The 27417-nt window shown below is 41.5% G+C and overlaps 1 protein-coding gene across 2 annotated transcripts in view; it reads right to left on the bottom strand.

Annotated features, from left to right (window-relative positions):
* Window positions 1-6393: 6393 nt before the first annotated feature.
* LOC103370940 (semaphorin-4B) overlaps window positions 6394-27417 on the bottom strand; it is a 53640-nt gene continuing 32616 nt past the window's right edge. For both annotated transcript variants that reach the window (XM_008300137.1, XM_008300138.1), the window contains exons 3-15: window positions 26318-26478; window positions 26077-26139; window positions 25405-25503; window positions 22932-23043; window positions 22388-22504; window positions 21695-21852; window positions 15490-15671; window positions 14764-14914; window positions 14002-14212; window positions 13760-13875; window positions 12642-12799; window positions 11745-11836; window positions 6394-11290 (exon numbers count right to left, since the gene is read on the bottom strand). In XM_008300137.1, coding sequence (XP_008298359.1) covers window positions 10518-11290; window positions 11745-11836; window positions 12642-12799; window positions 13760-13875; window positions 14002-14212; window positions 14764-14914; window positions 15490-15671; window positions 21695-21852; window positions 22388-22504; window positions 22932-23043; window positions 25405-25503; window positions 26077-26139; window positions 26318-26478 — 2393 coding nt within the window. In that variant the 3' untranslated portion in view covers window positions 6394-10517. The remainder of the gene's footprint in view (window positions 11291-11744; window positions 11837-12641; window positions 12800-13759; window positions 13876-14001; window positions 14213-14763; window positions 14915-15489; window positions 15672-21694; window positions 21853-22387; window positions 22505-22931; window positions 23044-25404; window positions 25504-26076; window positions 26140-26317; window positions 26479-27417) is intronic.

Genomic DNA, 27417 nt, shown 5'->3' with positions numbered 1-27417 from the left:
ATTAAGGAATCATATTACTTGCTTTGGGCAGGTCTTGGCTTGATTCAAATTTGTCCTGGTAGCTGGAAATGTGAGTTTAAAAACCAAGGCTTTTCTTATGAAAGTGACAGTCGCAATAATTGCTTCATTTAAACAGTTCCAAACAAATTAAGATAGTCGGGAGATAAAAAGCTCTCATCCAGACACATTCCTGAAAAAAATTGCATTATCACGCTTGAAACAAAAACATTTGATACAACCCAGATAAATGTATTGTATCACTAATGTGGAATGCTTATCACAAAAAACCCTTCAATATTATAGCTGATAAGTCCATGGCCTCGACACTGTTCAGCAGTGCTGCAGCAAAAAACAAAACAGAGAAACAAAGACTGACTGATGTGTCATCGGTGCTTCCTTTTGTTCTGCGTGTCCTCTGTCCTTGTTTTTGTGTGGGGGTCTCTGTGTTCAGCTCAATTACTTATGCACTGCAAAACATCACACAGGATTATAGTGAAATTAACTACAAGTATGTTGTTAACTTAATGCAAATCAAATGAATATACATTTGATTAATTTTTAAATGGATTTAACCTTCAGATCACTTTAGACTTTACAAGTACAACTTGCTCTGAGGTGTAGTTGTTTGATTTTCAGCTTTACTTTAGTTTTCTGAATTAATATCAGCCTTTTTTTTTAAGCATACATTCTCCGAAAACACATTTTGTTTGTACATCACGAAAGCACTTACTATGGAAATTTTTTGGATTTAATGCATATTAACCTAAGTCATGGTTCTGGTTTTCATTAAAGTTAAAACAATACCAAACATGATGAAGATTCGTATTGAATTCAGTCCCTATTACTCCCACATCACGATCATGTAAATGGTCAGAGGGAGCAGCCTGGCATGTTGTCTTTGCTGCAGCTTTGTCGCAGACTGGATCCAACGGCAGCCACAGCTGTAAATTATTCATAACAAATGAGGAACTAACTCTCACACGTGAGCATTTCAGGCTTTGATAGTCTGGCTCTTCCTTCACTTTGAGATGATGTCGTGTGGTACCAGTCTGAATTGTGGGTCAGAAAGTTGAGACGTTCAAAGCATCGAATCAATTACTGTTGTTGTTGGGGTGATAGTGGAAGTGGAAGGAAAGACCAGAACGCAGGCTTTGAGCTCTCAAAAGTAAAAAAAATGTATTCCACAGGTCAACAACAACAAAATGAACAAAGACCGCAATCCCAACATGATACAACTATGTTACTTGTGTGGGGAAAAGGTTCCCAAAAGGACAAAAAAACAAAATTTTTCTGGAGAATGAGTCACACCAAGCAAAACAAAAAACACCCACTTGTGACGTCTCCTGGTTTTATATACCCTGTCACCTGAGGTCTGGTCCAATCAGGAAGGATTCTGGGAAGGGGCCTCATTTTCACCCAGCTGGACGCAATCTCACCTGATGGACAGCTCAGTTCACACACCTGAGTGGAATCCTGTGTGGTGACAAAACTGCAACCAAATCAGTACAACAACAGAAACAATCCTCGTTTAAATTAACAGCTTGATCGAAAGGAATGTGCACCTTCCTCTCGACCCACCACCCCGACAGTCACAGTTTTATAGAATGTACTTTTTGAAGAGCTTAAAATAAAACACAGTGCAGTTTTACAATCCCTAAACGTGCCATCTGCCCGCTACGTGTCCGAGATGTCCTTAAACATTCAGTTACCTGATCTACAGCTCCAAATCCGCTAATACACTGTGTTGTCTGTGTAATCGAGGAGTCTGCTGACCTGAAATGAGATAGAAAAGTTAAGAGTCCTGTGGGATGCTGTGACTTTAAGAGCAGCTTTCATTTTCAATAATTAAATTGTGAGAATTAAACTATTGCAACAAGATACATCTAGTGTTACATGTGCAAGACCTTTGGAGAAGTCTGAGTTGCATATCAAACAGAGCAGTTCTTTTGTATTGTTTCAGAAAATCAGAAAAATGTACTTTAAATACCTAATTTAAACAAATACATGAAGGTGTATTATATTGAAACTGTCCTGCAACTCTTTCCATATCTGTTTTTTTTCATCATAATATGGAGAAACCGTATTTAACAGCATTCTGTAGGACGACACAATGGGGAAAAGATTTAAATCAGGCTTATAAATAAAGAGCAACAGTGGTCCTGGTGGCACGTTTCATTACACTAGCTGAGACTGTCTTATTACAGTTCTTCTGTATGTAACCACAGAGCCGAGTCAAATAAAATCTAATCACACCCAATTAAATCTGAATCTCTCCATTTGTTATTACATTTTGCTCTTTTTACACTCACACAACTAATTAACCACTTTAGCACATAAATCCCTAATCTGCTTGTGCATTGTTCTTTAACTGCAGCACTTAGCAGACTGGGCATGCTCACAAGCTGCTGCCACAGTGTTGTGTTTGACTGCATGTGTAAATATTGTTGAATGATGAACTATAAACCTGTTTCCCATGTTCTTAGAAACTTAGAATAAAATATGCTGCAGTGAGAGTCTGATATCTGAGGCCAGATGGCCAAAATTTGCATTCAAAAGCGGCGCTCGCTCACTAATTTTAAGCACTTAACCACTGCCTGCAGACCATCCAACGGTCAGATAAAAGCTGTCATTACACAACAATGACAGATGATACATTTTTTTTTCCCTTTTCTCCGAGGAGACCATCTGTAATGTGGCCTTATTATAATGCGGTAAACTGTGAATCATCCAAACAGCGTGGATGTTTGCAGATGTTTTGTGAAAATGAGGGTCAGTGATACGCAGTACGCACGCATACTGGGGGATGTGAGAATTTGCTTCATGTCTGCAGCAGCTGCGATGCAAGAATAGACGAGTAAATAACCAGAATATATTCAAAGATGTACGCTGGAGCCTCGAGTTCTTCCAGGTCATAAGAAAGCAAATGGAGGGAGCAAAAAGGTTTTTGTTGTTGGAGTTATCGTGACCTTAACTGACCCAAGAATGATGGGTTGATAAGAGTCAAGGCACAAGTGGAGACCCAGAGGTGAATACAGAAGTTCCTCTAATCAGTTGACTAATCAGAGCAGTACAGTGGTCGACTCCCTCCTGAGTTCTTCTGTTTTTTTGTACCTCAGACTAAACTGTGTCAGTCAAACATCAGTGCCCTCCTGAGCCTAATATTGTAATGTTTGTGCCACGTTTAGCAGCAACAGCCAAACATTACTGCTAACCACTCTTCTCTCCTCTTTGGTACGCTGGAGGGTTTGTGAGCCTGAACTGCTCATTTCACCTTCTCAGTAGGGTTCAAGTGCAGACTGACTTTTTACAAGGTCACTCCAAAACTTTCATTTTCTTCCTTTTGAGCAATTCAGAGGTAGATTTACTCTCATGCTTAGGATCACTGTGCTGCTGCATCGCCCAGTTGCTCTTGAGCTTTAACTCGCAGATCGTTGACCTGATGTCCGTCTTCAGGATTTTATGTTATTTTTTATCAGAGAGCAGAAATCCCTCAGTTATGAATCCCTGCATGATTACACTGCCACCGTCATGCTACAACGTGGGTATGTCATGAGTCTTCCAAACAGTTGTATCATATCAGTGAATAGAACATTCTCCTGCGTTGTGTCAAAATTCAGACAAGCCTTAATATTCTTCTGCCATTTTTTTTGCCTGAGTGGCTTTTGGACAGTGGAGCCAGGAACACTGACCTTTACTGAGGTGAAAGAGGCCTGCAGTTTCTTGGATGTTTTCCTTGGATCTTTAATGACTTCCTGGACGAGTCGCTGCTGTGCTCTTATGAGAATTTTGGAAGGTCGGCCACTTATGGGAAGGTTCACCACTGTGCCAAGTCCTCTTTATTTGTTATCTCTCTCGCTGTGGATCAGTTCCCAGACTGATGTATTTGAATCACCTTCCCCCTCATCTCTTCTCTTTTGATTTGGGCAGCGTGCTACTCTAACACCTTTTGGCCAACTTGAAAATGTAAGAGATGATTGGATTGACAGGGCTGAATACTTTTTTTTTTACACAGGGCAAAATGGCATTAGATAACCTTTGTGCTTAGATTCTTATTTGAAACTCAGATTTATTGTTTACTCATGTTGCCTTTTTTAAAATATTGTTCTGATGCAGTTTAGTTTGGTACACACACAGAAATAGAAGAAATCAGGAGGGAGTCAGATATTTTTTCACAGCGCTGTATGACCGTCATACATCAAACAGACAAACTGAAGCAAACTAACCCCGGTCTTTACCTGTGGTGCACCGTGATCAAACAGAGCAGCAGTGAGCCACAGAGTCCTGGTGTCATCATCTCCCCATCCCTACAGAGCAAACATCCTTCAGTACTGAGCTGCAGCTGCACACAATGTCCAGAAATAAGTGTACTGACTAATAAAGCTGATGCTTGTCACAGGGCTGCGCTCCCTGAAACTGTGTATTGGTGACCAGTGTGCTGCAAAATGACCGGGTGGTTTTGGGAGCTCAAAATGATTTTAGTTTTTTCAACAAGATAATTAAAATGTAAATTTGCTCGACTGCTTAATGACTTGATTTATAAAAGCAGCGATAAACTGATTCTATTAACCACTTACAAATGTGTTCATTTAGATGTCACACTCTGACCTTCATACCGTGTAATGTTCAAGTACTGTTGGTACATAATACTACATTTTCAGACCATATTAAAATAAGATCTGACTTCAGATTCAGTTTATATGCAACTGAAAAAAACGTTCCTTAGTCATTCTGTACCGTTGTTTTCACACCTAAAGAGAAGTTCACCCCGAGCAGAAGGCCAAACGATTCCGCGACTTCATCTCCAACATCTTTGCCTGAAGCTCGAATATTTCAACCGAAAAGTCTTAGAACCAAAACTAAAATCATTATTTAAGTTTGGTGATCTGATGCGAGACTTACATTGTAGCAATATCATGTACTACTTCTGATGCATATATTTATTTTGAAGATTTAAGATGTATTTCTATAGATATTGAACACTCTTAACAGAATAACTCTGGAGGCAAACTGCTGTGGAGGAGTGCAGAAAGTGTTAAACTACATCAGACATTGTCAGCTTTTCTCCACTTTGCTCTGGTTTTCCAGGCACAAACTAAAGGATTTGTTTAGATTTTTGGTGTTAACCTTAAATCCATGAACCGTCTGAACCCCACAACCTGCCAGAAGACTTGAAAGGCACGTTATCTTTAAAAATGACACCATTTACCAGAGCCAAAAAACTTTAAAACAGAAAGAACCATTGGAATTTCTACTTTCCAACAGACCCTCTCCTTTGTGAGGTGGTGATCTGTATGAAAAATTAACAAAATCTAAGTTTTAGTTTGTGATATCTCAACAAAAATCACTTTATTCTGCATGTCTCATTTAAAAACCTGCCAGAAATGAATGGTTTGCACCAGATTCTGCAAACAAAAACAAGGGCAGGTTGTGACAATATGGAGACAAATTTAATATGTAAATAGTAAATTATTTATGTCATGTAAAGTCATGTTTTTTTTCCAGTGTTGGTAACATCTGTGGTACAATAATGCCCTTTTTTATTTATTTATTTTTTATATAATCTCTGAAATTAACCTTTTATATGTATCTTTCTTGTACTGCACATGAGACATTTTAAATTAACTCTCCTAGCCATGGTGGTACCGTTTCCATAGAGATACAGGACTTTATATTGCAGTTTTAAAAAAAGGGTTCAAAGTGAGTAAAAATGTGACAGGAGCAAAAAAAACTAGGCGTGAGCATCAACTAAACAAACAACACAACAATCTGCAGCATAAAATGGACCCACACATGCATGTGTCAAAACATGTATTTTATTCATTTATCTTAAAAAATTAAAATAAAGTGCTTTTTATGTACAATATAATAAAAACAACAGTCACAATCTCAATGATACAAAAAATACAGTTCACAATGTTATTTGTACACAACAAATAAAAAAAGAAATCATGCAGGCAAGACCACATTTGTCTAATAGTTATTCAGTCAACTAAGCTTATGGTGTTCAGTATGCTGAGGCAAAGCTGTCGCTGTGTCTCATGGCTGAGCCGATACGGAGGATTTGGAGCTGTGCTTGCATCTTACTGCAGTACTACATCATGCAGCACAAATGATTAATTACTTCTATTGTGCTGTTTCTGTGTAGTTATGACCGTTTAAACTAAATCCTGAAAAGATGTCACAATGGATTGCCTACTGAAGCCATTTTTAGGAAAATAGACTGCTGTAGATGTTCTATAAATATATAGTTGGCTACATTCATATCCAGTACAGTATGTTGCATGACTGAGGAGCTGCTCAAAATGAAGCATCATTTTCTGTGGTGCTGTTGTTTGCTTTTCATTGAGAAACAAAAGCACGTCGTTAATAAATATGCACATTTATGATGGTATGTTATCTGTACTTGTCAAATTGTATTTTAGCTTTCTATATGAGCTTAATAACAGCATTACTAAATACTGACCTCTTAGGAAGGCTGCACAGTATCTCTTAATAGAAGCAAAAGCTGCAGAATGGTACAAGATTTTGAGTAGCTCCCAGTTCAGTTTGCAGGTAAAGTTAATGGTGGCTTGGTTGAAGCTGTAAATCTACTATTGACCCGTGTTGTGTTGTGGAGTTAAGTGTGCCCACTGAGGGCTACAATCACGCCTTTCACCACGTTTCCGTTGGCGAGGTCACTGCTGGGTAGTGTAGTATGTGGCACATGGCTAAAGGCAGAACAACTTGATATCTAAAAAGGCATTTTTTTTTTTTTATGTCACAAGGTTATCTACCAAGCAACTCAAAGCAGGTTACTGAGACATTATATGGTTTAGAGAATCTGACTCAGCAGAGGTGAAAAGCAACACTCTGCACTAAGCATTTAAGAATCTGATTTATTTTGGTTATCCATTTGTTGGCAAATCTAATACTCTCGGTTTATTTGTTCGGTCTCAGCTTGCAATAGTTGAACAATTTGGCAAATATTGTTTGCTTTCTTGCCGAGAGTTAGATGAGAAGATCGATATCACTCTCGTTTGTGTGCACGACGGCTAGAAGTCTGTCAGCCTCGCTTCACACCAACACAGAAAACAGGAGGAGGCAGCGAATCTGCTCCTGTCCAAAGGTGACAAAATCTTTATAGCAGCACCTGTGAAGCTCAACAACATTTCCATGTACAAAAAACAAAGATTCAGAGGAGTTATGTGCTGGACTATTTCTTGGCTGAGAGCACTGACTTTCTGGAGTTTACTGGTTGACTAACAATCCCAATGAGCCAACAGATGCAGGTTACCTTTGGACAAAACCAGACTGGCTGTATTCCCAGTTTCCACTCTTGATGCTAAGATAAGCTAAGCAGAGGGGTGTATTATGAAGCACATTTGACATAGTCAGACTTCCTTACTTTCTTTGTGAAAGCAGGATCAACAAAACCCAACCAGAGACAATGACTGTCACAATGGTGGCAACAAGCTTTGTTTGTTCTTTGTTAACCATGTTTTCATCACCAGGCTCTGAGAAGTCGCCTCATTTGATTTTTCTTCCAAACAAAATGGACCAACGGCATCAGTCAAGAGGAACAAGTTGTTATACTGAAGAACTATGAAGCATATAAACAGTTACTACAGTAAAATGCACTGTTACCATGTGAAGTTAATATATTGATTTGACCACTCCCAATGCATTCCTTTATTTCTACCATGACAACTGCACATCGGAGCTCTTACACTTTAAACTTTACAAGTGCTCACACTGTCCCATAATGCAGAAATCGCTTTAGTTTTTGGTGAGGCTAGAAGAGATCCACCTTTGCACTGAAAACTCTTGACTTTAAGCTCAACACGCCTCGCTAACCCAATGATCTTATTCGTAATACACCCTTCAGCTGTAAGCTGTAGCATCACATTTCAATCAGGAATGGAAATGGTACCAAACTCTTTGCAATAAGAGAAATTACCTTATTTCTCATAATATCAAACCTACAATTTAGACATGAGAATAAAAACAGATACCTCTCCTGCTTTGACATGCTTGATAAAAAAAACAACCCAGCCCAGGTGCTGAACTAACAGCGCGGTGAAATGTATGCTGAAGTAGGCAGTAAAGCAGTATGAAAGAAAAAAATATATCAGCAGTGTTCACTCTCTAGTTTCAAGACTACCTCTACAACACATCTTGCACAAGGTCCCTTAAAAACACACAATATTAAGCACAGGTACTGTATATACATAACAAAAACGTAAGAAAAAAAAAAAAAAGAAAACACTGACCACTGTTGCGCAGTATGCTGTGCAGTTACTTTGTCAACTTGTAGCAGTTACATAGCATTTCGTCGTATGCTCAGTGTTCGAAATAGCAAAAATGTTGATCTGTATGATACTGGAATATATACTGTAGGCTTACTTGATCAATACAGTGAACTGGTGACGTATTCTAAGACATGTGGTGCCATGTTGTCCCTATGGCCGCGTAAATGTTTCTTGTTCCGATTTACACAACACTTATCAGCGTCCTGCATCTTTGGAAAATTCTGCTCGTTAAGTCTCAAAAGTCTAAGCAATGTGGGTGCAAGAGTGTTCGCAACGGGTGCACTGGTCCCTGTAAGAACGGATTTCTAAGAGTCGCTTTCCTTAGCAGCCACGCTTTCTGTCTCAGTAGTTGCTTTTCTTAGAACATGCTCCAATTTTACTGAAATGTGCAAACCTGTAAGTGTTCGACACCCTGATTGCTTGTGCTTTCACATTAACGTCACCTTGACCTCTGACTGAACGGTGAATGCCGTGTACGCGAGACGTGTGAGCTGGCGGGGGTGGTTATATTGAGCCAGTACAAAGCTCTGTGCATCTACCTCACTACGTCGTGCAGCTGCATGTCTGGACAAGAAAACCGCTAAATATTATCTCTCCTCTACAGCGACATTAGTTATTCTGTGACTTTTACATCTTGAGTGGGTTTATTAGCACGTAAACTAACCGAAAAGTTTTTATTGTTAGCGCCAGTCAAGCTCAATTATCTCCAAGTGGTTGTACCTCAGTAAGAGGACAAGAAGGATAATATTTTCTCACCCACATGGCAAGCGATCTCCATGCCACGTCCTTTGGCCCCAGTTCAAATGTTACATGAAGGTCAATTATTCTGCCCAACACAGTCTGCTATGAGCTAACAGTCTTAGAAGAAACTCCCAACCTTGCACTTCACATTTATTCATTATTAGTGCCACAAAACTTTTAGTGAAACCCAACTCTGGGTCCATCACCATGTGCTCTTCGACAGTGATCAATGCTAACACAAAGCATGAGATGGTCAGAACAGGAATGGCACTATTGCATTTAGATAAGACAATCAAGTTATATTTGTTTTGTTTTGTTTTTTTTGGCACAGTGCACATGATGATTTCGGTGCTGCCCTGAACATGGTTAGAGGTGTTAATGTCCCCATTTTTTATTTTTTTATTTGCCTCTCTGTGTTTGTAATGTCAGGTCTGTTCTCCATCTTCGCCTCAAGAAACTGGGCGTCTGTGTTTGAGTCCGTTTATTAACCCATCATGGTATCTGCAGATCAATACTGAAGAACGGGGCGGTCTCAGATGAGCAGAAATGTCTCCCTAAATCGTTCCATGGTGCAATGTTGTGTGACTGAAACGGACCTTCTTTGAACAACATACATTCAGGAGGTAAACGTCAGTATTTCTGCCTTGGAGCGGAACTCGTGATCGCATTTCGACTTTTGCAGTCCTTGTCATTGTGGCTCCAACAGTGTTAAGAGCGCTCTGGTGTGGCGTATTCTCCTGGTCCTTTTTTGTAATCCTCATACAGTCAGAAAAAGGGAACAAAATGTGCATCTGACTCGCTTCCATAATGTGTGGATCATAATGAATGTGCATTACATGTATTAAATTCTCCTAAACCTGAACTCTTGGTCACCATGAAGCTGTAGCTTGGTTCTAGTGTGCATAATAACAGAAGTGTGGCAGCCACCTTCTGCAGAGAATGTGCAAGATTACTCAGACTGGGCTGGGTAAAATATCAATATTTAGAATTGTCTGTTGTTGTAATCGTATCATGTGATGGATATCTAGACGAGACAATTTATTGTTGCATACCTAAAGAGATACTGTGCTAAACATTGATACTGGAAGAAGGTCTTTTGTTTATTGTTTTATTTTTTTCCTTCTTCCATGTTACCCAGCCTTATGCTTACACACATATGGTGTTAGTGGCCACGAGAACGACTCAAAAAAAAAAAGACTGTGTTAAAATTATTCCTAGCAGCTGCCATGGTCCGTGATCCTGGTTGAAACCGGCGGAGTGTTGGCGCTGCTTCCTTCTTCCTGCCTTCTGCAGCAAACCGGACCAACCTCTGGCTTCGGAGTGGAAATGGTTAAACGTAATGACCTCCGCACTGATCACAGAACTAAGATGACCAAAATAAAAGATGTGCTGTGATGTAGGAGGATGTCAGGGTCTCCTCTCCTCTGCTCGGTGGCCTGTATCCCTCATGGAGATGCAGGGTGTCATTGTTTAGCGAATGCTGTGCTCTCATACGATAGAGTCTTTGATCTCCGAGCCTAGCCGCACTCTGGGCCGAGGGCAGGTCGGGGAGTATTCCACGTGGCTCTCCTTCAGGTTGAGCGGCCGCCTGTCCGAGGCTTCGGAGAAGCTCTTGCTGTTGTCTGGTGAGGACTCGTGTGTGGGCGTGCTGCAGATGTAGTTGTCATTTAACGTCTGGTAGCCCTTGTGATCCGAAGTAGAGACGGGGATGGTGTTGCCGTTGAGGGGTAAGCTCTCGGTGGGCTTTCCCACTATCCTCGGCTTCTTCTGCTGCATGTTCGGGCACTCGCCCTGCTTCAGCATGGACTTCATGTGATCGCGGTTCCTGTAGATGACAAACAAGGAGAACACCACGAGGGAGAAAGCCAGCAGAGCGCACACCACAATCAGCTCGTTCCAGTACGTCTTCGTGTGGACCTGCTCAGAGCGAGACTCGCCGGGCAGGATGATGGTCTCCTCTCGAGCAATGTGGGGTGTGCGCGAGTGACCAATCAGAGTGGTGCTTTCATGGCGGGGCTCCGCCCTCACGCAGTAGTTGGCCAACAGCTGGCGGAAACCCTCCTCTTCTGACCAGCACTCGTAGGTCTCTATCTTGTCGGACTGAGCCACCACCACCAGGTTTCCCTCCGGTGTAGCGTAGAGGAACTGGCTGGCGCTGTCACTGTAACGCCACCTCCTCTGCGCCAGGTTGGACCGCAGCTTACAGGGCAGGACTCGAAACGTGTTGGCTGGGATGGTGATGAGCTGACAATGGGAACCACCTTTAAAAAAACAGAAGAAAACTACTTCAAAACATGAAAAGATCCTATTAAATGAATATTTGACTAGCTGCTTGTGTACCAAATCTAACTTTAAGTACTAGTTCCACAATATACTAAGTATGAGAGACGTTGTAAACTACTTTAACTCTCTTCAAGAAAGGAGAAAGCAATTTTCCCACAAAGTTGAAGCATTCAACTGAACTTTAAGTGTAGCTACAGAAACTATACACTGCACAATGTACAATTTTGAGTTCGTGACAAGAATTTGTACAATACAATTTACATGTCGGAGTAACTTGTTAACCTTCCAACACTTATGAGCACTTGTCACCTGAAATCATTTTCAGAACTGACAACGTGTTTCTTCAACTCTAACTAAACGTTGTTTGTGTTGTGCATAAGATGACTGACAACACTTAAATTAAAGACCACCGCACAGAAAGGACACACTCACGAGAAGCTGCTGGTCTTGCAGATCTGGAACTGGGAAAGGTCCTGTTACAAATCGCTGATGTGTCAGCCTCCTCCACGTCCTGCTGCCAGTGGCTGAGACAAAACACACAGAACAAAACAACAGGGTGACGATTAGCAGCTGTAATGAGAGGCACCTTATATGGATGCACCCATTTCTTTCTCCAAGTCTTTCATTTAAAGCCTGTGAGTACAGCTTCCCCAGTGTGACTCAGACACCGGTCCTCTTTTAGAAGCACATGACAAGGAGCTTTGAATTTTATGTGTTTGTTTGGTTGGATGCTCACAACGAAAAGTCATTCATCAGAAAACAGTTAAAGTTAAACAGTGAGGTAAAATATGCAATTTTTAACCTTTTAACCTACTTTTCTGCTCATCTCAGAACAGATACAGTGTTGGTGCTTATATATTTGTATAATTTGTAAATGTACATGATATTTAGCCATTCTTATGTTCTATGATTGCCATACAATTTGATACACACATTCATGTTCCTCCTAGAACATTTCAATACTTTTGGTGTTTCCTAAATTGACAATTCTTTTCTTAGTATTTCATTTAGAGCCAGATTCCAAATTCCAAAATTTCAATCTGATGACTTTGTATTTGACATGTTAAAATAAGATGGTAAACACTACATCTGCACCAACATCATGAGTTGATGTGTATAAATCATATTTAAAAAAATATATTTTTCTAGTTGTTCAGTGATTTAAAATTTACATAAAACATAAAAATCTAATAAAACAATCTTAATACAGCCATATCGAGTGTGTGCTAAAGGTTTATGTACAAATTAAAAGTGGGCATATTTAATTAAAGGTCTCAAACTTTGCGCGAGTATCCATGTATATTTCAGACTATGCCACTGAGTGCTCACCTGTCAGGTGGAGCCATCCTGACGTCCCGACAAAGCCGCCCGGTCCAGGCGCAGTAGGGGTCTCTGGACAGCACACACTCACCACAGCTCAGGTAGTTAGAGCAGTTGGCCACAGGAACCTCCACCAGGCCCGAGTACGAAGACACAAACAACAGACCCTGCAGAAGAGACAAAGCCGAAGTGTGAGTGAATGCAGGGCAGAAGAGGCCTGCTGCTTTTGGTTACAGATTTCTGATTTGAAAGGGGGAAACCATGTTGAAACAATTACTTTAGGTAAACAGAAGAGTATAACCTACACAATGGACTAACTCTGGCCAGATGTTCTCTTTCTAGATACCAGCTGAGTAATTCGAACATTGAGAACATGTGCTCCAAGACACGTGTTCAAAGACACGTTCATCCTGTCGGTGCTTGGTACAAAGAACTCTGCTCATTTTCTATTTAACGCTTTGGATTTTTAACATGTCTCACACACACACATATCTATCTATCTATATATATTTATATGTGCGTGTGTGTGTGTGTATGCGTGCCGTGTGTGTGCAACACAGATGCTGCAGTCACTGATGCTCAGTGCGCCCCTTGTTCCCAAACACACAGTCTATTTTTAGGCCAGCTTATCTACCAGTATATTAGACAGACATCATGTGGATTCTGTCTTTTAGTCTTTCATATCCCCATTTGGAGCTAAGAATATACTCACAAGAAGTATCTCAGACTTTATTAGAATTACATAATCTTAGATAAGATTGCAGTTTGGCTGTTTGGGCCCGGGAAGAGGCCATTATGTAATAAAGAGAGAAAAGGTAATGAAATTTAGCTCTGGGTAAAATGCCAGAGAGGATCATAAACTCTGTTCCAGACGGTGCTATAACTTACAGGAAAACTCAGTGGAACGGTCCCTGTGGAAAGACAGTACCCGGTCTGTAGCCGGTTTATGCTTTGGTGCAGCTAGCTCTGCTACATTTTTATTAGTTGAAAATTAAATAAACTGAAGTAACGAGGGACTAAATATTTAATATAAACTGAGACAAAACTCTACAACACCAACCATTTAGAGATGTATTATAATGGTCTTTAAATTTGTGTCTGTATTAAATGATGAAGTTGCGATTTACCCTTTGAGGATCGAGTTCGATGTGCTGCACAGGCTGAGGCTCCGGAAACAGAACCATCTCCTCTATGATGTGCATCTTATCATTAGCGTTGATGGCCTTATGGAGCTTTCCATCATCTGGGAGACACAGAGTGCAAGTAGAAGGTAGTTATATTGTTTGCAGGGGACAATTTGTGGTGGAAACCAAACATCTTCTGTTGATTTTTTTCCCTTATTAGAGTGATTTGCTGTGATAAGCTGCACCTGTTCCAATGAAGAGCACATCATAAGCCCTCTCCATGCCCTGGATCTTGTGCACAGCGATCTGTGTGTAGCGCACGCTGCGTTTGAGCAGCAGGGGAGCGCTGCGGATCACGCTGTCCATCAGGAAATGGTCCTTGACAAAGTTGAGCACTTTATCAGGCATGTGCAAGGACGACTGGATACCCATTTGCCTGGCGTGGTTGGTCACGCACTGTAGGGGAGTAAATTAGAAATGAAAAATGAATCTCTGCTTATTCGAGTAGTGCTGGAAATACAGACATGCAATGAGTCGAAGTCTTGTATTAACCTGTGTGGAGCACTATGGCCTCACTTCACTTACTTAAGAAACAGAAAATTTGGGGTAAAGTAAAATTGGAAACACAGAATCAATACATTGGCTGGCTTGAAACTACTGATAGAGACATTTTTAACCATGTTATTAACCTGTGTGTCCCATTTTACAATTTTTTTAGGCTTTTCCTTTGCCCCATAAAAACATCAAAGAAAATAAATGAAGAACATCCACTTTACAATTTGTCACTTGCTGAACAGCTCCAGAATAAATTGACAGGTAGAGCTAGATGTGTAAGTGTAACAGTGCGATAACAAAGGAGATATTTGGGATGGTACAAAAGACGACCTGTGCACTTATTTTTATCTGTTATGTGCATTCTTCTGGCTGATGCAACATGAATGAAAATGTACAGAGTGAACCAAAAGAAATTGTACTGTTTGTCACAGGATATTGTTTTGTGGACTCACCGCCCCGGGCCGTGGTTCTGGTACAGGGTGGTTGTAGGTGTACCACTGCTGGGTCTCCCTGTTTACCTCTCGGTAGCGCCCGCTGAAGGCTCTTTCCACCTGGGCCATGGTGAAGGCGCAGACCGCCGAGCTGCCTGATGCACCTTTATACCTGTAAAAAGACATGTAGCTTGGTTTTCTGGGTTTAATTTGTGTGACTTCCAGAGAAAATGAACTGTGGCCCAATACTGTAACCTAACAAACTGCAATGTTACTCTGAAATGTTTCACAACACAGCTTCTTCGAGCATGTCACCATTTTATGCCCAATTCACACTTTCTGCAGTTATTATTTTATTCAGAAAACTGGAGCAGCAGCTTCTCAATGGAGAACAGTTGCAGAGTGGGTGCTTGAATGATTTCCATATTAAAACCTTTATTTTGTTGATACATTAATTAGACACTGGGGTTGCATGAGCTTGTGTTAGTGTTTAAGCTCATTACAGCTGCTCTAAATTCAGAGGAGCCAAGTAAAAAAAGGCAACTTGCCAAGTCCGAGTACAGATATGAAATAAAAACTGGCTCTAGATGGTGTGTGTGAGCCACGTAGACTCCAGTGTGTGTGCGTCTGTGTATAAATATCAAGTGTAACAGTGATAAATCACATTATGTATGTGATTTATGTCACTGTCGCTGCTGACATGCAGCGCGGTCACAGTCTGAACCATTCCCTGCAATCGTGTCTCACCACTGCGAAGTGAAGACGCCGTAGAACACGGTGCTCTCCCAGCTGTCTCCCATGGGCTTCAGGACAAACATGTCCTGGATGATGTTGAATGGGAAGCCGTCATCAGGGAGCGAACACAGGAGCTGAGCCTTCAGGAAGGTGGTCCATTTCTTCTGCAGCACTCGCTCCCCTCCCTTATCACCCTGAAACAAGACCCAGTTTGTTATGAAATGTCATAGAGGACTTTATGTTCCCCTAAAAAATGCCCATTAATTATTCCTTCGTGCTCCTGGAGAACACACAGTCCCTGCTTACGTAGACTGATAGCACATGACTACTGGGGGATCCAGAGATAAGACCTGGATGGGGTTCAGAGCAGGAAAAGGTCAGAGGTCAGGAGGAGTGTTTTCCACAAGGAGGTGAGCCTGTAGTAGATGAGCAGCTGGAAATGTTGGGAGTTTCAGTCCAGTATGACTAAAACCTGTTTTCAGCTGAAGGTTGTGGCTGCAGTTTGAAGGGAGGAAGCTCTGGCCTCTGAGTCAGCTCTGACCAGGAGTCCTAGAAAACAGGAGTGGAGTAGGCTACGCCTCTGGGGGCCCCACCACGCCTAAGTAGGAGCTCTACTGAATTTCCAGGAAGCAGCAAGTCAGTCAGACTGGTCTCGCATAATCAGATTCATCTTCACAGCAGTGGATTAGTGCTGGAGAATGGTTTGGGTGCACCTCATTATCATTCTGGTATAAGGAGGAAAAAAAACTTCTGGCTTGTTTGTATTTCTTTAAACCAATTAGAATCATTTTGAGGCAGGAGGCAGTAATGGTGTCCCAGCAAAAAAGTGTGCAAGAGAACATTTGCATGCAGGGAGGCTAGCACTGTTATTAAAATCACTAATTCACCCTCCAAAAAAACAAAAACAAGCATGCCGGCCTTATTGCACAATCCAAGTCTTCTGCAAAAAGTTGCTAGCCTGGAGAATGTTATGTTTTCCATGGCATAGGGGGTTTTGAAAACTGTAACCAATAGCTGAAAGAGATGAGACTGCCTTGTGAAATGTGCTGCTAAGATCGCAGGTTTATACCTGAAGTCTACATCTGGGGAGTCAGACTAATCAGACCGCAAACAGTTTTAGATCTGGACGACATGTAAACCTTAAGATTCTCTCCGTGTACAGATTAGGACATCATTTTCACACAAACAAAGTTCTGTTGTCATTTAAAACTACTAAAAATTGCATCTAAAATGCAGTTACTTTTCATTTCAAAAGTTTAACTGCTTGACACAACATGACTCCTACAATACGTGTGTGCTTCAGAGGTTTTAAGCTTCCACAGAATTTGTCGAAGTTGAAAATTGGACGTCATGATCATCCAAACCAGGAAGGTAGAATTTATGATTATGAGACCCTTAAGCAGATGAATGTGAAATCACCCTTTAACTGTCAGACTAACACATTCTTCTGAAGATTAAACATCCAAGCGAAGTAAAAAGAAGCAATACATATATATATATTTTAAATGAGGGACCTTTAAATATGTTACAATTCACAAACTGATAGAAATATTATTTTTTGTTCTTGTTGTATCACAGTTGCAGTGCATCCCCTCTGCTGTAGAGGGTGCTGTTGAGGTCAAATAAGGGAGACAATAGTGGTTGCTGTGATTGTCATGTTTAAGAATTAAATTGGACAAATGAAGAAATCACAACCAGAATTTCAATGTCCTCACACCAGTCTAAATGCTGACTTATTTCCTGCAGTGCAGAATGTGTGTGATGCTTTACAAAGGATTTTTTTTTTAACAATAAAATGTGGGAGGCAAACAAAAAGAGAGAAAAAAAACCCTTCTCCACATGAAAGATGCTATAGCCCAAGATATCAGTTGCTCTTTGAAGGAGAGGACATGGTGAAACTGAAAATAAACAATGGTTAGTTATTAATTACAGCTTTTAAATCAAGATCAGTGCTTCACGCCCCGCTTCTCCTCCGACACACAGAAGAGGCATTCACCCTTCTTTCAAGCGGTCACGAGAAATTCACATAAACAGTTATCAGACGACTTTGCCAGGACTAGCAATTATCAAAGCGCTTGTAAACACACACCAGGAGAAACTCCTCCCCGATTGTAGCTAGAAAGCTGAAAAACACAGGAGGAGGCGAGAGGAGGAGGAAGAGCAGAACCAAAACAAGTGGTCTCGCCCAGTCTCAAGACGTTTTTTCCTGCCTCAGATCCAAACTATCCCATCAGCATCAGGCCCCCGAAACCCAGAACAACTCCTACATAACACACGAGGAGTGAATCACCCTTGAGGAGATAATAAAGTGCAAAACTATAACTACCTCTGTTTCCTCCTCTGTGTGCAGTCACACACAAACAATCATCTTGCTCAACAGTGAGGTGAACCCTTGTGGGACTGATGCAGGGGCTGGGAGCCAATTACTAGGCTGTGGTAGTAGCCTGTCCACATAATGAGGAGACCACATTCCTGCTCTCTCAGCTGTCCACTGCCGTTGTTGCTGTGCTCCGCTGCGCAGCTTGTACTTTGAATCGTATCGACCACTCCCCTCTGATAGCTGCCCTCCAAAAATACACCCGCTCCCTTTTGTGCTGCGTTTTTTTTTTTCCAGCTCTCATTTTTTTTAATCGCGTTCCAGATTCTGCACGTTTATCAACCTGCAGATGAACGCGAGGTAAGGAAAACGGTGCCACACAGTGTTCATAATCTGCCTGCTTTCCACAATCCCTCAGTGTGCACACCTGAACAAACAAAAGAAAGAAGGAGTGGAAGAAGGGAGGGGGACAGATAGGAAAGAGGGGGAAGAAAAAAACCAACAACTCGGAAGCAGAATTACTTGGCAAACCCAAGTAAAACAGTAGTTAGAATGTCGTCAAAAGAAAAAAAATGGAAGAGGCTTTCACTTTTTCATTTATTTTATCAGACAAGAGGCATATCCTCTTTCTAAGTGTCTGCCAAGACGAATCAACACGCCCAACATGATTCAGATATTAAATAAAACCACATTCCGACATATCTGGACTGGACCTGATCCACAGACAGAGCGGGAAGTGCAGGCTTTCAGTTTGGAGTGTGTCAGCTATGGAGCCTGCTAACAGGGAGGGGTCATCATACCTCGGTTTTACCTAACCTTAATCCCAGTTCAGCACTTTCTGCTCACTGAGGGGCTGCAAGTTCAAGAGCACTTTCTCATTTTAAACCGGCCTGTACTGTTAAACCAGTTTTTAATTTTGCTTCTAGATATGAATTTGTGAAGAGGGCCTCCCCAGGGGGTGAAAAAAAGCTGAATATCGGCATTTTTAAAAACAGCAGGGTGCCTGTTTTTGTAATGTGGCCACTGTTCACCTGTTCAGGCAGCGTTCGCAGCAACAGTGACACACTGTTCATAGAGGCAATTAAGGCACTTAAAAGGCTTACGGGCTTATTGGCACGATTTGCATCAAATATTCCTGCTTCTACCTCTAACAAGTAAAACATGAATGTACAGACATGATACACATATTTGTAGATGTAGTGTTTCTGAGGATATCATAATACTATATTATTACAAAATACACTTTACTATATGACATAGAATATTATAAAGGTATCAAACTGCAGATGTCTGTTTTATTATGAAAGGTCACACATGCAAATACAGTATTTTATCAACGTTTTAACCATTGAGAGAAAACCTGAATATGCAATCATTCATTTTATATTTTACTATGTCTTTCTGGATGCTTCTGTGTTTTGTCTTTTAAAAAAAAAAGGTAATTTTTGCATATTACATTTGCATATTAGATTTCCAGTTTAAGTCAAAAATAAATATGGGAAATACATTTTCTTCAGTAAGTAATCCAGTAACAGTTGCCTGTACATCCCTTCTGGTCTAAAAACAAAGACTGACTTAATTCAAGCTTAAAAATAAATGACCAGGTGAAAACCCCACCGTCAAGGAACAGTAGCTGAAGTGTACGCAAGACTCAGAAACGGAAAAAGAAGCTGCCAGCCTGTATTCTATTGTTAACATCTCTTGAAATATTTGTCGGCAGTGATAGATGGACGGCCATCTTGCAAGCGTTTATGTTTCGAGACCGACTGGTGGAGAGTGCACACACTGATATCAGTTCTCTCAAGAGCCACATACAACTAGCAAATCGTCTGTGGTCGTATTGAGTCTCGTGAGTTTCTCCAGAGCAGTAGAAATGATGAAATTCTGTTTGTCTCTGCAAGTTATGCCTGACATCTTTATTTGGTTTTTGGGGAAGCACCCATTGTGATGAAGTTCTCATCTATTCGACCAAAACAATTTTCCATCATCCCTACTTTCCACACAGTCACAGCATCCTTGGCTTAGCCCCGCCCAAGATGACTGTGATTGGTTTAAAGAAAAACAAACACATCAGTGCTTTTTTTTTTTCCACCTTAGCAGAATGATAGTGAGGTGCAGCCACACCAGTCTACTACAGGAAAAAAAAAGATTGTTTTGATTGTTTTGTAAATCTATGAGAAAATGACTCCCCATCTCCCTTGATTTGTTCCCTCAGTAAACATTTTCAAAATAAGTTTATGGTGCCAATTGCTAGTTTCACGTCTCATTCCATACACAAAGATGTTAATTTAGTAAATCGTGGTCCAATTTAGAGTAACACACAAAATAGAGCAGGGTATGTTTTAGGAGTAGGTGATGGCCAAATTCCAGACCAATGGATGATGTCATGCTGGCTGCTACATTTACATACAGTCGTTGCTGTAGTCTTTACGCTCAACAAAGTGCCCTATGTTGAGTTTTTGCAGAAAGCATTTCTAGAGTAAGAGCCGCTGAGTGCCTTCAACCAGCCATCTTAGTTTTTACGAGAATTTGCAGAATTAGCCAGAAGATAAATTCAAATGTTTGTCTGCAGTCTGAAAATTGGCTACAGCCAAAACGTATCTTTTCGAAACTAGCCTCAGATCTTACTGCATTGGTTGATCGCTCACAACAAATTGATACGGTGCAACACATGAGCGGTTATGTGGAACGTGAACGCCATTTGCAAGACAATAATATGCCCAAACTTACAAGTTACTAAAGCATGTCGTTCAATAGAAGCCGGATGGTAAGTGAATTTTTGAGACTCATTATGATTCGTTAATGTTCTTAAGCATTCAGCCAGTGAACTGGAGAATAAACCACATGCAGCACTACTGTACTGCCACAGAATAGCATCTGAAAAGACGTCAGTCAGGAAAAGGGGAGCTGCTGCATTCTGGTGAAATAAAGGTGCTTTATAGAGCAGAGAAAGCCATTCTTCTGTCTCTCCTGCACAGTTCATCTGCAGCAAGTTGCCACAGTCTGTGGGCCTTTCTGTCAATGATTTCCATATATAGAACCCAGGAGGTGCTCTGCCGGCTGCGAGAGGTGTCGCAGCACCGAGTGCAAGAGCCTAGCAGGACTAAGTCATTAAGCTGTCACTTAAGATTACATGCTGTCCCCACGATTACTCACATTACTGCCTTCATGAACAGGAGGCATCAGTCAGGAGGGATGCTGAGTGCGTGTGCATCAGGCAGCTTCATAGCCTTTTAATTGATCTGATGACAGGTGAAAAGGGATAAAGTCTGCGGCTGATTATCCGGGTTCATCGAACAAACCGAACTCTCAAGGAGGGGGCGGGGGGGAGGAATGACGTCGACGGTTTAAATGATCCGAGTGAATTCTGCAGTTGCTACAGTTTGCATGCTTTGCCTGCAACAAAAACAGGCCATAGAGTAGAGTGGAAAAAGCATTTCATATTGCTGCGAAGCACCCTTGAATACTAATAATGCCTGCAAAGCTCAAAGGGCTGGTGGAGAAAGGCAGGAGCTGGAGGGATGGACGAGTGCAGCTGACATTGTGAGGGAGATGGAAGGAGAGGGGGATATGACATTGCAGAGAAAGGCGAGGGAGGGAGGCCAGGAGGAGGAGGAGGAGGCGATGATTCAGGCAAGGGGAAACCAAATCTGCTGAAAACATGTTTGTACAGTCAAATGGAGAAAGCTTTAACGCACCGGTGACATATTTCCATTACATGTACAACAGGCATGACGTACAGCTAAATGCTACCAAACGTGCTCTGACATGGGCGTGTCCCATCTTGTTTTTGAGGTAATTGTATCCGGATTAAGGACAGGAAGTTCGAGCCCTGCTGCGCCTCTGTCTTTTGCATGACCATCTTGTGTAATCGCCTCACCCTAACCCAATGTACTTTACCTTACACACGCGAGCGATCCTCGACACGATGGTGTTGTCAAAGAAGTCGAACTCTTTTCCCGCCTCGCTGAAGAAGAAGTAAATCTTGTCATCGTCACCCACAGGGTTGCCTATTGGCTGACTCTCCTCTATGTAAGCCGACCCGACAAAGACGGGATCTGTCAAAGAAAAAGCAAACCTGTGGTTAGAGAGTTAGAAAGACATGTTATACCTTTTATCTTCTACGCCGTGGAGCTATTTTTTCAGCCGTTTCATCACTTTCTATCATCATAAATTTGGGGAAGAAGTCAGAATCTACACCAGAGAGCTGTGTCACACAATCCTGCATGGGTAGAGGAAACAGGATCCTCTGTATAATTGTACTCAGATGTCTCATCAGCAGCACTCTGCATGAATTACCTAGAGATCAAAAGACAAGAGAGGTCTTAATTGTGCGCAAAGTGCGGCTTACTCTGGCGAAAGCAGTGGCAGCCGGCTGAGGCGGTTTTGATGTGCATGTGCGGCGGCTGATAGGACCGAGCTCCCCCCAATCTACCGGGGCTTGTCTTTGCTCTCGGTCTGCATGCATTAGCGAATGCGCCTCACTAATGATCGCTACTTTTTGGAGCTTATCTGCTGTGGTCGGTGCATAATGGGAGATGTGTGGAAAGGGAGGGGGGGGAACTGCTGTCGGATGAGGTACATGGAATTTACCTTGCAGCCATTTTAAGGAGTTTTCTGTCTTCAGAGCAGTTCCCTGACCCAGACTCTTGTAAATGACTGGTTCATTCCCCTGGAAATTGCTGACAGTGCCAGTGTACAATTCTCCATCTGGAAGAAAACAAAAGGAAAAGATTGGACTGGATTTGCTATTGATAAACTGAACAAATTACAAAGAAATTACGAGCTAGAGATGAAGCTGGTAATAAAGTGAACCGTTTGCAGCATAGAGTCTGAATGAGGGACGAGGCAAATCATTTCTCCCCTTCATATCTAGTTCAATTATTTCCTAATTGCTTGTTGAAGAAGTTGAACACAAACGGAGCCTGTTGGTGTCCAGCTATTTATCAGGCAGTCTGATGCAGACAAACAACATTAGCAGGCACATCATGACTCATTACTGAATCAAAGATGGAGCTTACATCAAAGCACCTTCACAAACAGCTCAACCTGTTTTCAGAGTCTCATCCCAAACGGAAGCCATTCATAATAAGTGTGCGTATGTGTGTGTGTATTACAGCTGCGTTTGACAACATACCAACGATGATGGCGGTGGATTTGTACTCTGGATTAAAAGGGCAGCGACTGCGCCCATCTTCCATCATGACCTCGCCCACGTCATCTCTCTCCAGTGTGAATGTTGACGTGTTCTGCAGACAGACACAAACAGCAGACGTCCCTCAGGCACAGTCCAATTAAATTCTACTTATAGTAAAAAGAGTCAGCTAAAGTGAGCTCAGCAACCTCAAGCTCATTCTGTCCATTACAATACACACAGCGCACTGACATTTTGCCAGTGTGGTCACTTTAAACACACTCCGTCTGATTAATACGCCAAAGCTTGCTGCGTACTGTATGTCATCATGTGTTATTTCCAGATCGAGAACATGAAAACTTACAGTGTCGTTTCATTGCAATGACAAACTTCTACATCTGCTAGACTTGTTGATTTGGTACAACAGATGTTTAAAGGACAACTCGTAAAATTCGATATTCTTTAACAGTCAGCAAATCTCACAAAAAGACAAAACTCAACAATAAATGTATCCTAACATGTACTCTTTGTGGCAAAGCCTGGTACACTTAATTCCAAATAATCCCTAAAATACACTCTGAACTGCTGTTGGAGTAACATTTGCTAAAAACTACAGCGACTGGCTGTTTTGGAGAAATACTGCTTTTAAAAAAAATAAATAAATAAATGACCCATTTTTAAAGATTTATGTCATAAGTGGGAGCAGGCAGAGTTAAAGCTGAGCACCATTAACGGGGTAACAAAGTCAGAAAGTATTAAGGGATGGATGTAAACACGGTCAACTTTGGTCTTTTCATGGGATTTGCTGTAGAAGATAAAAATAGAATTTGTGCATTTCAAAGTATTTTTTTCTGAAGGTCTGTCAACAGTCCAAAAGCCAAAGATACAAAACAGAGAAAAGACAGAAAATCCTCACATTTCAGATCCTGGAAACAGAAAATGTTTAAATAAATAAACTGAAATGACTCAGATTTTTGACAAACCAATGTACAAATCAGGATATCTGAACATCTGTCTGTTTCAAAGACCTAGAATATTCTACTAAATGTGTAAAAAAAACAACACACAAGTACAAATTAAACATATAATTAAACAATTATTGTAACTGCTTCTCAGCAAAGAGGTTCGTTTTTAAAGTAATGCTGGTGTAAGAACAAAAGCCTGCTTTCTGTATAAGAAGGCCTTTTAAGAAGTGCAGCTGAAAATAATATGAACAGGCTTGAGTTTGTCGAATAAACTTGATATTTTCTGAAGTTTTTGGTCCCTTTATTATAAAACTCCATCTCCTTTTTCTTACTGTTTTGAAATCTGCTATTGAAATAGCCACGTTTGTCTAATCACACAGCAACAGCTTCAAATCATCTTCAGCTGAACTGTGTTGCACATTTTAACACAGAAAGAAGACGGAGGATTTTGTCAACTATCACTTAATAAAAAAAAAAACCCTTTTAAAATGGAATCTCTTCGTGGCCAGCATCGACAGGACGCCAACATCATTAAAGCATTTAATGTGCATATGGGAATGTGAGTATTATATTAAGACAGACGTATAACGCACATGTGGACTATCTGCAGTAACAGTAATAACTTGTTCCATTTGCTAATAATCAAATCAAACAGGACAATGTGGAGTGCTGGGAAAATCTTCCCATGCTTCCTTGTTAGAAGAGCTTGTTTTACTCTGAGCTTGTTTTAATTTATGTCTGTCATTGTTTAGCGTATCTTCTTGGCTTCAGTGCGCCGTTACGCTGCCCGTAAAACCCCTCGGTGACTGTTTTAAGAAGTGCTGTTAAAATAAAACATTTATCAATGTTAATATTATGCATCTCTGAGAGCGTCTGGCTGCTGTGAATGCTCTAAGTGACACGCACACACACACACACACACACACACAACACTCTTTCGACATGACATGTGTTCACTCAAACCGACAGGGCTCAGACTTGCTTGGAATCCCAGTTCAGGGCCCAACGTCCTGCCAAGTCATCTTTAGTCCGAGACGTTCCGTGTTATTCTTTCTCTCTGACGTCAAAGGGGAGAGTTTAATGCCCCTGCTTTAAGAGCCGAGCTGTCGCCAGGCTCGATTGCCCCCCTATCACTGGAATCAATGTCGTCCTGCTGCCGGTTACCATCACTCCAGCTGTACTCCTCTGCTAGATAAACAGATCTGCTGCTTCCCTTCTCTCTGGAAACCACACAGCTCGTGTACCCCCTGTTGACTTGTCTGCCTAAAGTGCCTCAGCAGGATTTGGTTACGCTTGGTTAACAACAGATCCAAGGCTGACATGCTGGATAAAAGAGCCTGATTCCTAAAGAGCACCCCCCAAAAAAATCTATCAAAATTCAAACCTGTTCTAGTGAGAGGAGAGGAAAGAAATAAAAAAATCAAGACTTGTCTTTGATGTCAGGAACGAAAAAGAAAAAAAAATCAACTCTTGGAGGTGAACAATGGGGAGATTGAGAGGTCATTACTTACTATGTAGGCGCAGACAGGACTGAAGGCATAGGTGCCACACACATAGAGATGAGTGCTGTTCAGTCGCAGAAGAATTTTGATGTAATTGAAGCAATCAGTCTGGATGGGAACAAATGGAGAGAGTGTCAGGTCCATAAATTCACAAGAAATTCTTAGAACTCAATGCGACTTTCTCCTTAAAACCTCTGCCTGAAATACTCACAACCAGAAATAAATCTTTCAGAGCAGAAAGTGCAAATACTGTTCAATAGAAGCTATTGGAAAAATATTCCCCCTTTCCCCGAGCACTGTTGGGAAAACCTCCCAGCATCACACAGCAGTTGCCTGGTGAGCTTTTCTGTAGTACACAGACCAGAGTTGTACACTGCAGTACACAGATTACCGAGGCTTGTCGCCCAGGGATACAACAGCTGGCATGACAACAAGGTAACAGACAGACAGAGAAGAAGAAGAAGAAGAAGAAGAAGAAGGAGCAATTCCCCAGTGAGCTCGCACACTTGATGAATCTATTTGTAACCGGTGGAAAGGTTTGTCAACACACATCTCAATGCTGATTTATTTTGGCACACTACTAGTAAAACTAATGGGAGATTGCAAGTCAAGACAAAACACACTGATCGTAGCTGTCTTTCAGAGGTATTTTCATCTTTCGGTGTGAAAAAAGCCTCTCACCTCCAGGTTCTTCCCTTTGAAACTGCACTCCTCTCTTTTTCCAGCAGGAGTGCCCCACGTCAGCTGAAGAGGAGGAAGAAACCCTGAATAAGTCATGTGAACTACAGGGGGAACCATGCTGACTCTGAACCATGCTCTGAACTATCTGCTTGCCAAATACATTCCATATTATTCTGGCGAAGCAGCAATTCACGTCGCAATTTTGAGCCTCCTGGTCCGTTTGGCACGTTGTCATACTCACGTTCTTCTGCAGTTTGCTCTTGCTGATGTCGGAGAGGCTGAGGGCAAACAGTGCCTCTCTGGCTCCAACGTACAGCATGTCGTCCTCCTGGCTGAGCAGCAGAGAGGTGTAATTGAAGACGCCGTCCGCTGAGAATCTCTTGGCCGATCTCTCCTTTGCATCTGGAAAAAAAGTAGAAGGAGAAAAAAAAAGAAACACACACACACAGCTGATTATTATCACGTAGCAGGACAGAACAGAAAGGAACAGATCGGAACAAAACATGTCCCGATGCTCGAGAGGACGCACGAGTGAGCCAAGTTTCTCTTCCGTCACAGAGTTCTAAGGACATAAACTTCTTGCTGCATGATTAGACACAACCGTTTAACCCCCGAAACCTCCACTGACCACCGCAAATGACAGTTAAATGAGCACCACTCCTCTGTTGTAGGCAACATAAGATCAGCAGTAGACATGTGGATCACTGACTAACTCACCATTCGATGCTATCATGATATGTTGCCCAGGATAAAAATGGTGTCACGATATTGAGATGCTCGACACATGACAAGACAAGACACCCACGAAACATCTCGATGTCTGTGTAGCTGAAGGAGAAATAAATATCACATTCTGGAACTTTGCCTCAAATCACCTCATCTTATTCACCTCATCTGGAGGAATGTTAGTTAATCCTCTCTTTACCATTGGTTGAAAAACTTAACATCAAGTTTGGGTCAAGAGAAACTCACTCATGGTCAGAAAGAAAGCTTCTTTGATCATCTGGCAGATATTTTTTGTATTTGTCAAAAATGGTGACATTGAGGAAGCATTAGATGAGTGAGGTCAGCATAAAAACAACTCATCTATTGTGAGAGACTGATGCTCCATTCTTGATTATGCATACAGTGCTTAACACATTTACTAGACCACCTGTCTAATTTGAAAAGCACTGTATATGTATCTCGACCATCCAGCATCATGAAGTGCTTTAATTCGCACTCTACTCTGGCGTTTTACCATTTTGAACAGGAAAGAGGAATTTCAAACTGAATTCACCTTTTTATACCCAGATTTGAGCCGGCTCACTGGGCTTCTCTGAGAAGTCAGATATTATTCAA

The sequence above is a fragment of the Stegastes partitus genome, unplaced genomic scaffold (genome assembly GCF_000690725.1).
Source record: "Stegastes partitus isolate 25-593 unplaced genomic scaffold, Stegastes_partitus-1.0.2 Scaffold1502, whole genome shotgun sequence".
Taxonomy (NCBI): Eukaryota; Metazoa; Chordata; class Actinopteri; family Pomacentridae; genus Stegastes; species Stegastes partitus.
Note: the sequence above shows the minus strand (reverse complement) of the source record. Positions and strands in the feature narration are given on the sequence as shown.